The sequence below is a fragment of the Lactuca serriola genome, chromosome 5 (assembly GCF_051521515.1).
Source record: "Lactuca serriola cultivar US96UC23 chromosome 5, Lser_US96UC23_V15, whole genome shotgun sequence".
Taxonomy (NCBI): Eukaryota; Viridiplantae; Streptophyta; class Magnoliopsida; order Asterales; family Asteraceae; genus Lactuca; species Lactuca serriola.
This window is the reverse complement of record NC_136412.1, coordinates 205702768-205713292: the sequence shown is the minus strand read 5'-3', so window position 1 is coordinate 205713292 and position 10525 is coordinate 205702768. Positions and strand designations below refer to the sequence as shown.

The window sequence follows — 10525 nt, the reverse complement described above, 5'->3', positions numbered from 1 at the left end:
CCGGGCTGTTTCCCTCTCGACGATGAAGCTTATCCCCCATCGTCTCGCTGGCCGACCTTGTATCGTGTTCGTGTATCAAATTGCCTAGTCTAATTGAAATAGACCAACCATGTAGCATTTTACAACCAAGAAGACTATTGTCAGCAATTTTTCTAAACTAGTCTTAAACCTATAAAAAGGTGTAAACCACAGGGACCAAAACTGTAATTTTACTCAAAACTATATAAATTTCAATTATTTATATATAAAATTTGAATAACGTAACATCATTGATTAACAAGATACTATATCACTTAACCTGTTTATTGATCAGAAGTCCGACAAAATTGTGTATAAATGTTTTTTGAGTTTAATATAAAATCAAAATTGTGTATAAATGTTTTTTGAGTTTAATATAAAATCAAAGACTTAGATGATATTTTTTTTATTAAACCCTAATACTTTTACAAATTAATAGTCGTTTATTACTATTTTTATTCTTTAAAAATGCCATCGAATTATTAAATAGTTTGACATAATTTATCTAATAATAATTTATTCTCAAATAAAGAGAGTCTACGTACTCATATACCTCAAATTCATTTGACTTTTTTTAATTAATAAAAGACAAAAGAAGAATCAAAATAATTTCAACAAAATCGCATTTAAGATCAAGGCCTCTTTACCCTTTTTCTTTACACTTCAGTGCCTTCTACTTTACGTAATTTACAAATCACACCCTCCATATTTAACATCCTCATACGAAATACAGGCAGCAGCAGCTTCCCCCATTGAAATCAAAATTACCTTGCATCAACGATGATGAACATTTCCATGGTGTTTCACCGGAGATTTTTTGATGCAGCTGGAATTCATTCAATGAATTGATGGGAAAACGCTTACTGTAGGAATTGTGCGAAGTGATAAGGTGCCAATTGAGCTCGCAAATCTTCAATGAATCTTTAAGCCGGAAAAACTCGCCGGTACCGGCGTCGGAGTGTGATGGTGACGGTGTTCTCTGTCGTATGTGACAAGAAGCATTTTTGAATCGGTTAGAGATAACTCTATTCGTTTCCTTGCTGGACATCCTTTTACTGTGTTGCACTTGTAATATACTCTGCAAATTCATCAAAATCGAGATCAATATCTATGATATTTGTGGAAGATTGCATTAAATGGGGATATTTTGCGATTTATTACCTTGGAAAGGGTAATCCCTCGATCTTCTTCTCACCGTATTTCTTCCAAGAGTAATCATCAGCTGGTATACTTTCTACCTTTGATCCAATTATTGGAATCCTTCTGACTTCTCGTTTTGATCCGGTTTTCCTGAACAATCAGAAAGGGAAAAACGTTAATCGATGGAAAAAATAAGTGAAATGTGTATTTTCGCGAAGGTGAATCGTGTAATTTGTTCATACCTTCTCTTGCAACAATGGCAGCCGGAGCGAGAAACCGAGTTGTTCTCTCTTCCAGATCCTTGTAAGGAACCTGATGGCCGGTCAGTGCTGGGTCTTTTCCGGTGAGATGATGGAAGCGGCGGTTTCCTCGACGAGAACGACAGAGTCGGTGCTACTATCCCTAAAGAAGACAACTGTTTACCATCGGAAACGCTTCCTTCCAGACTTCCCCCAGCGACAGAAGAAGTTATCGACAGAAACGACGACGTTGTATCCGTACCAGATCTTTTCAAATCAAACTTCTCAGACGCCGTTGACTCCCGCAGCGGAGGCTCTATCGGCAGCTTTTCTTCAGATTGCGAAGAAATTGAAGGCGCGTGCGGATCAGAAGATGAAGGTCCGCGGCGGAAGCGAGCGTGTCCGCTGCGCTTCAAGGCGGAGACAGCTTGTTTGAAACTAGAAGAAGCAGCGTAGTCGTGATTCTGCAGCTGGAAGATGCGATTGAGGTGTTCAACGGTCTGAATTCCAACTAATTCCACCGCCATTGTTGTAGAAGAAATGCTTCAGAGAGAGAGAGAGAGAGAGAGAGAGAGAGAGAGATTGAAGAAATTGGGGATGGGGACGGGGGTTATAAAAGAGGGGTTTGGGAAAGTGAAGTCAAAGAGATGGGAAGTTAATCGGACGGTGGAGATTTGTTTGACTTTCTGAGAATGAAATAAATAAAGGGGCAAAGGAGCAGAGGGTATCAATTCAGAAAAGTCTAACAAGGACTGAATACTTTAACTGCAAAAATAAGAAAGAATAAACAAATAAATGACAAAATGATAAAAACATATTATTATTATTAATATTAAATTCTTGAATTAACAAATAGTGGATGGAACTTTATATTGTTCTTTTTTACCAAGACCGTTGACAAAAATACGAGGACAATTTGAAAATAGTTTACATTTACAACCAATGGCATGAGGCTCGGGTATGATATATCATATATGGTGTTATGTGAAAATAAAAGTGAGGTCCAATAAAAAATTTCTGGTAAAATATTATTAAGTAATTTGGTATCATTAAATTTAAAACTTAAATTTATAACTACCATCTTCTAAATTTATTACCATAAGGTCCATAACATTATGTATTAATTATTTAGATGTTCGAGTTGTTAGGACCATATACATTCACTAAAATATCTTCTTTGTCATCGTCATTACCATTCAAAGCGGTCATTTCTTTATCTACACAAGAGATATCTTCTGAAACTTGGGGTTTAACTTTTTCTTTTTTAGATTCATCCACAACATCATAAACTTTTTCGAGGTTTTTTCACAACTTCATGAACTTCATCTATGTTTTCTAGCACACGTAATTCAACTTCTTTTTCTTTATATTCTTTTACAGCTCATTCTTCATTACAATGATATTTTGGCATTTGTTTAACGATAAATCGATTGATATATCCCATTTGACTATGAATAACTTGTTATTCTTTTATGTTTAGAACAACCTAATTCAATTTTCTAGTTAGATACATCTTTTTTTTAACACACACACACACACACACACACATATATATATATATATATATATATATATATATATATATATATATAGAGAGAGAGAGAGAGAGAGAGAAAGAGAGAGCTAGGTTAATTTGTTTAAACTAAGTATTGTGTTATCGTATGCATAAATGTGGGCCAATCAAAATTAAATAATTAAATAAAATAAATAAGGGTAATTTAGTCATTTGTTTAATAACTTCCAAAAATAATCTCTATAATCTTGCTAGCCTTCACTCTTAACCTAATTTATTTTCTTATATACAGTCGTCGATAATGACCTGAAACAAAAAGAAGGGCAGTCGTTATCGACCTTGTACATCGATGAAGGTGATGAAGGGCATCAGGAACGAGAGAATGAAAATGGCGCAGACGCATGGATTGCCAACATTATTTACACTTTCACCCACTAATCCTTCCAATATACACCTCAATTCTCACTCAAATTCTATACGAGTGCGTACTTCAAAAATTAGGGCAGATGTCTCACTCGAAGTCAAAGAACACCCTTTTCCTTTTCCCCCAAACGCCATACGAAGGAAGCTTGATTCCAGGTGGTTGGATGGATTCGGTCTAGGAATTGATCTTGCGTTGTCTCGTACCTGTCTTGCCATAAGCAAAGGATTCTCAGTTCGCCCCCTCAAGGTTTCTTCCTCACATCTCCATCTCCATTAATGGTCTTTTTCAATTTTCATTTAATACATAATTTCAATTTGTATAACTAATTCGCACAATCTCAATGGGTTCTTAGGTTTTTTATTTGGATTTTATCATGTGTGTGTCTACTCTAGGTTATGGAATTAAGGGGCCAAAAGCTTGAGAAGGGCTTGCTTGAAATTGCTCAATAATAGGTATGTTCTTGTTTATTGAAATTCTACCCTTTAGATTCTAAAAATTAAAAATCAAAAATTCCCCATAGTATATCGTTCCATCGTTGTCGATATCCGCCTGCAATTTAATTTGGATTCGATTTAGGTTTTTTTTTTTTATAGTTTTGCAGGCGTTCATGGAAATTAATCAATTATTGTAGTTAATGTGAATTACCTACCGCTTCCATAAGTTTGTTCATGTCTAAATCCTTAAAGTTGGCGCATGCTTTTACCAACCCTTCCTTTAATTCCTCTAATGTGATTTGACCACTGCCATCTGTGTCCATCATTTTGAACATCTCTTTCAATCTAACAATTTCCTCTTCAGATAGACTCTCAGCAATAACCTGTTCAAATCACTAAACTATGACAACCCGAAATTTCCATTCTGAACAAACCATATCAAGCCAATAGAAGTTAGAACAGTTACAGTGAAATTCCATACTTTGGGTATAAGTTTGACAGTTTTTCAAGATTTACACTTAAGGAGATATCAGGAGAATGGATGCACTAGGGTTTTGTGCAACATTGTTATTCCAATACTCTAGGATATTAGAGTTCATTCCGAGAATAAAAATATTTTCTACCAAAAATCTCAGGACTATATATAGAAATCTGAACCATATTCATTCATTAGTTACATTTCCAACTAGAGAAAAGCCGAATTCTCTCTCACGGATCTTCGGGTTTTTATCCTAAATCGTGAGTACTTCTATCTAGTTGTATTATATAGCTTAGATTGTGTTTTATAACATCAAAATCGGATCAAAACCCCAAGATTCGGGAGTTTACCGCCCAAGAACACTTGGAGAGTAAACTCCTTTTTATGGGCCAAAAGTGTGCCCAATGTCCCTCAAAGCCTTGGGAATGAACCTAGAAGCTGCCATTACATGTTTAAGACCACAAAACAATTAAGAATCATGGCTAGAAGAGAGTTCACGGCCAAGGAAGTTCTTGGGTCGTGAACTCCATTTTTAAGTGTCAAAATGCCCTAAAAACCTTCCTTAAGCCAAGAGACTAATTTAGACAAGTACCCTAATGTGTTTAGGACTAGCAAACACCTTTAGAACACCAAGAAAAAGGTGTTCACGGCTCAAGAAGTTCTAGGGCCGTGAACTCCAAGAAATAGTGCCAAATAGTGCTATAAACTCTCCTAAAGCCTTGGACAATTTCCTTGCTTCATTCTTAGATAAATTAGGGACTTGAAAACACCACAAAACCCCCTTCCAAGGGAGACTACGACCGTAATCTCCATGGGATATGGTCCATGGGCCGTAAACTCCTCAAAGGAGTTAAAAGGAAGCCCAAACACTTGTTTAAGCCTTGAAGCACTTCACCACTTAAGTTGTAATAATGTTAAGCTTCATTTAGGGACCCTATAGAGAGTTTACGGCCAGGAGTTTACTCCCCTGGGCCGTAAACTCCAACACATATGGTCTTTTGACCATAAACTCCTATAAGAGGTCTGCACTCCTTTGTTGCAACCCATTAGCCTCATAGCACTTGACCAAAAGTATTTTCCTCGCATTAGGATGTTTATACATGTTTAATTAGTGTTATAATCACAAATTGTTTATATACATATGTCTTCATATGTAATTAGGACCATTGTGTGTGTCTAAAGTCTTCACTTGACACCTAGCAGTCCTACCTCTTCAGTTCATCCGTATCACCCACAATAGGTGAGTTCATACCCCTTAATCAATGTTTTAACTGTTTTTAAACGTTTTATGGGCGGGATACAAGTAGAATTATGCTAATTATTATATCAATCACATGTGATTAATAAGCAGCATTCAAATGATTGGCTACACATTAGCCGTTTTATCAAACAGTTTCATTCAAATGTTTTTCATAAACACTTTATGTGTTTAAAACTCCTTATTACACTGTACATTTTACTCTGTATGTTTTATTTCAAACTTATTTACAATTGTGTTTCAAACAAATGTTTCTTTATACTAAACTGTTTTATCAAACCCATGCCTTCAAACCATTTTATAGATTGACATCAAGTCGATCTTTTCTTAGATGATAATTATGTTCAAAGGTTTTACAAAACTTATTTTATTGCTTTTATATTATAATTTGCATGCCTCTATATGTATAGTTATATAAGAAATGTTTAAAAGACTTAGGAAGGCTATCCACCTTGTTTCCTTTTCCTCAATTTGGATGTGGTCTGGTGGGATATCGGGTACTCGTCTGAAGGTCGTTTAAATATTTGTTATATATCATGTGTACATATATAGTCATAAAGGTCCTTCCAGTTCATCCAATGCCCTTGGGTAGCAAGGGTATACATCCATGTTCATACGTACCTGTTAAATTACTAGTAAGCTACCATATGGGTAGTTTCGGAAGATACTAGAACTATTACTAGAACGCGATATCATACAATGAGTCAATACTTTCTAGAACATTACAGTACATTACTATACTTGCTAGATAGAGAGAGCATACATTACAGCTAGAACATTACAGTACATTACTATACTTGCTAGATAGAGAGAGAACACACATTACAGCTAGCACACGTAGAACATTTCAGTACATTACATATACATAAATACGTTGACAAAATTGTGATCCACTGTATCGGAGCATGCCTTAAATGTCATGGCCCGAGTTGTAGCCAGAGTCTTTTGGAGGGAGAGCGTGAGTTTGCGTATAGATCTATATTGAATTGACTATCCTACACCTTGCTGCTAGCTACAGTCGGACCTGCAGGTCTGTGGGTGCCAAACGTCATTTCTTTTTACGACCATACCTTTGTCGTTGTTACCAGTCGATAGTATGGTGCAATTAATCACATGATACCTTAATATAAATCTGGTTTAAGGTAGTTAGTACAGCAGTAGTTCTTATAGCACTACACTACAGTACTACATTAATTTTCCCTTTACATATATTTAGTGATCTTTTCACTTAAACATTAAATGTAAAAACTATATTTTGTTATTGATAGTTACACTTGGAAAATTACACACTTTTACAAGAAATGAACATTCAGAGCAGTTAGGTCTTGGTAGAAGACTACATATAGATCAGTTAAGTCTTGGTAGAAGACTCCCTATTATAATAGTAGGAATCATAGGGATTTCTAGAGTTTTTCAAACGGTTACAGTTGTTTTACATACATTTTCAATACTTACGATTTACATACATTTTCAATACATACAAAATTCTTACATACAAATTAAGACACTAAAATACTTATGATCTCACCAGCTTCAAAGCTGATACTCGCTTTCAAAATTACTTGTATCCTCAGGTCATCATAGACAGGTACCGATGCAAGGTTTAGAGAAGATGGAGCTCGTTCAAGACTCATCTTTCATTTTGGTTTATGCTTTAGTGTTTATCAAAATTTGACAGAACACACTTGTATAATAATTATATTATTAATGCAATGGATGATGTTGTTGCTTGTTTACTACTTTTCATTGTTGTGATACTGTACATGACGTCCTCCGCCCCAAAACGTTTCCGCCGTTCTTGGTTTTGGGGTGTGACATAAACTAATCTCAATCTTTAAGCAAAAAATGGTAAACATAATATATATAATAAAACTTACTTTTATGGCTATCTTCTTGATTCTGTTCATGGCAGAAAACTGCTTCAAGCGAGATAGAACAACAGTATCAAGAGGCTTATCTGGAGCAACACCATCAGCTTGAATCCATGGGTGATCTACATTACATGAGAATATAGAATTGGAAACTCAAAATAAAAAAAATATCCAAAGAAATTGGAGAGTTTAAGTAGTTGATACTCACTCAGAACTTTACTTGCTGTCATCCACTTTTTGGTGTTTCTTACGAGCATTCCTCTAAGAAGATCTTTTGCACTTTCAGATATACTTGGCCATGGGTCTGATTCAAGGTCAAGTTCACCATTCAACACCTGCTGATATATCCCAACTTCCATTTCTGTTCACCATTCCATGCTTTTTAAGATTTTATGTATTTTTTATGACATTCTGTTAGAATATGTGTAATTGTATTAAAATGTACAATTTCATAGCAATTATTCTTATAGAATGCGTGAAGGAGACATACTGATCAAGGGCGTGAACGTTGGAATGGAATGACGAAATTCAAATTCTGTTGGAATCACAGAAGTTGATGCTTGAAGAACGAACCACATTATTCTTTTAGAATGTATTAGTCGTTGTTAGATTTTGATGTTTCTTCCCCGTTTTGATTGTTTTTTTAGTTTTATTCTTTAACAATAAATGTAATTCTTAACAATTGTTACCCGTATTCTATAAGAAATAATGTATTTTTTGTTTTTATTCTTTAATTGATTGTTCAAGATTTTGTTATTCTAATAGATGTTGTTACTCTTCAAGAAGTTTTTAAAGTCATCATCAATAGGTTCATGAATATTTTTATTATTTATGGTTCAAGAATATTTTTATTTTTGAATATACTCATAAACATATTCTATCATAATGTCCGAATTAAAAAAATTATAATTCGTAAAATCGGATTTTTAAAATTAATAGAATCTATGATCCCTTAAAAAATGCAATTTTCCTTTATTAAATCTATATTAATTGACTAAATTACCCTTGTAAGTAATTAAGATGAATTTTTCAATTATATTTAATTCAATAATGTATATTAATCACTTTCTTAAAATAAGTAAATTTGATTGGACCACATTTATGCATACAATAACACAATAATTATTTTAAACAAAATAACCTAAGCCTATATATATATATATATATATATATATGTATATATATATATATATATATATATGTATATATATATATATATGTATATATATAGGGAGATGATCAAATGAGAACACCTAAAAGGTTGAGAACGCGAGAACAATTCTGGACCAATCAATATATAAGGGCATACTAGTAATTGTATATTTTAATTAAATTAAAATAAAGTAAAATTCAATCAAATTCCCTTAAATTTAGGACCAGTTACCAAAAAGAAATAAATATTCAATTTTTTATTTTTCTTATTAATGGAATATAAAAAAACATTTTTACCAAAATGTATTTTAAAACTGAAAAAAAAATTCTTACAAAAAACAATTTTTTTTTCTCTATTTCACAGTTTTTTTTGTTCAAAAAAATGAATAGAAACCGAACACCAAATTAGTACATTTGTATTCATAAATGATTTTTTTTCAAGAAACCTAATACTACTTCAATCACAAATAAATACACATCAATTTACAAGTAATCCAATTTCTTTTCTTAATCAATTGAAAATAAAAAGAGTGTAAAAATTATCATTCTTCATAAAAAGAATACCTCTAATCATAAATAAATATACTCATTAACACATGTTTACACTATTATTCACAAATGAATACAGTGCTATTAAGAAACAAGTACCTTGTTATTCAGAATTGAATAAATGAATACCTCTAATCATAAATAAATACATTCATTCACTGTTATTCACAAATGAATATACTATTATTAACACATGAATGCACTGTTATTCATTCACTGTTATTCACACATGAATGCACTGCTATTCACAAATGAATACACTGCTATTCATAAATAAATACAATTTTTCATTCTTCCATTTCCTCTCATACTCCCTTCTTTTTCGCTTGTCTTCGAGGTGCAACAAAAACACCCCCACCAGAGGTGTTTGTTGGTGGTTTCCGGCGAGCCAAGGGCAACAGCCCCCTCTGTTTTCTCCCACTCTTTTATGACACATGAAGAAACCCAAACACCCCCTGTTTTCGTTTTCTTTCTGCCTTCCTCCACTTGGCAATTGTTGCAGCAGCCCCCTCTGTTCCCTCTTCCCTCTATATTCCCCTCTCAAAAACCAAAAAGCTCAAACACCCAATCCAAACACCCAGTTGAGCCTATCAAATTCTGCCAAACATCAAACTCCAAACACAATAACACATATCAAACCCCATTGATTTCAAAAAGAACAATAAAAAAGGAATCATTATGTTCTTCTTCTCCCATTTCTTGTGAAAATAATAGCCAAACACCCCCAATGGATTGATGTTTCATCTGTTTTGTTCTTTTTATTGTTCTTATCAAATCAGGAAGAAGATGAAGAAAAAAGAATACTAGAGATTCTTACCTCGGTTTACTGTTGGCGACAGATTCAAGAAGGACAGAGGATCGTTGCCGTTTCCCCCTTTTAACGGGTCTGCCATCACTGAACCACCGGGCCAAAAATCTTCTGCCTTCATTTTTCCTTTTTAGTGATCAGTTAAGCACCAAAAGTCAACTAGTGGCTTGTTATTTCACTCTATATCAACAGAACCTGTGATTAATTTCAAGAAAGAAAGAAGAGAATTTTAGAAGGGTACGATTGATTAAAGAAGAGAAGAGGTCCAATTTCGAGTTTAATAATTGATACCATTACCTGTGATTTTTTCTTGTACGTGGCGTCGATTGAAGAGAAAGAAGAGTTGTATAGATTCGATGTTTAGGTCTGTGATGGTGTAATACTGGGTGATGCCCAGATCGATGATGGCGTGAGTTTTATGATGGAGGCGGATTTGTTATAAAACCCTAGAGAGAGAGAGAGAGAGAGAGAGAGACGAGAGAGACGGGGGAATAGGAGAAAAATGAGAGGAAATATGTGAGAGGGTGAGAAATTATAGGAAATAGATAAAGTTGCAATTCCTATTATGCCCTTCTGATCATTTCAAAGTTACACTTTAATACCATTAGTTTTAGAATTTTTCATAAATAGTCCATTTAATA

At 33.9% G+C, this 10525-nt stretch overlaps 2 protein-coding genes across 2 annotated transcripts; both read right to left on the bottom strand.

Moving 5' to 3' along the window:
• Positions 1-624: 624 nt before the first annotated feature.
• On the bottom strand, positions 625-1970 carry LOC145053495 (putative WRKY transcription factor 11). The gene is made up of 3 exons (XM_079001550.1): positions 1401-1970; positions 1180-1308; positions 625-1096 (listed from the first exon to the last, which is right to left on the bottom strand). Exons 1-3 carry the CDS (start codon positions 1922-1924, stop codon positions 931-933), a joined length of 819 nt encoding a protein of 272 aa, XP_078857676.1. The 5' UTR covers positions 1925-1970; the 3' UTR covers positions 625-930.
• A 1853-nt stretch (positions 1971-3823) lies between these two features.
• Positions 3824-10005, bottom strand: LOC145050105 (calcium-dependent protein kinase 11-like). The gene is made up of 5 exons (XM_078998410.1): positions 9894-10005; positions 7596-7736; positions 7382-7497; positions 3984-4151; positions 3824-3883 (listed from the first exon to the last, which is right to left on the bottom strand). Exons 1-5 carry the CDS (start codon positions 10003-10005, stop codon positions 3824-3826), a joined length of 597 nt encoding a protein of 198 aa, XP_078854536.1.
• Between the last annotated feature and the right edge of the window lie 520 nt (positions 10006-10525).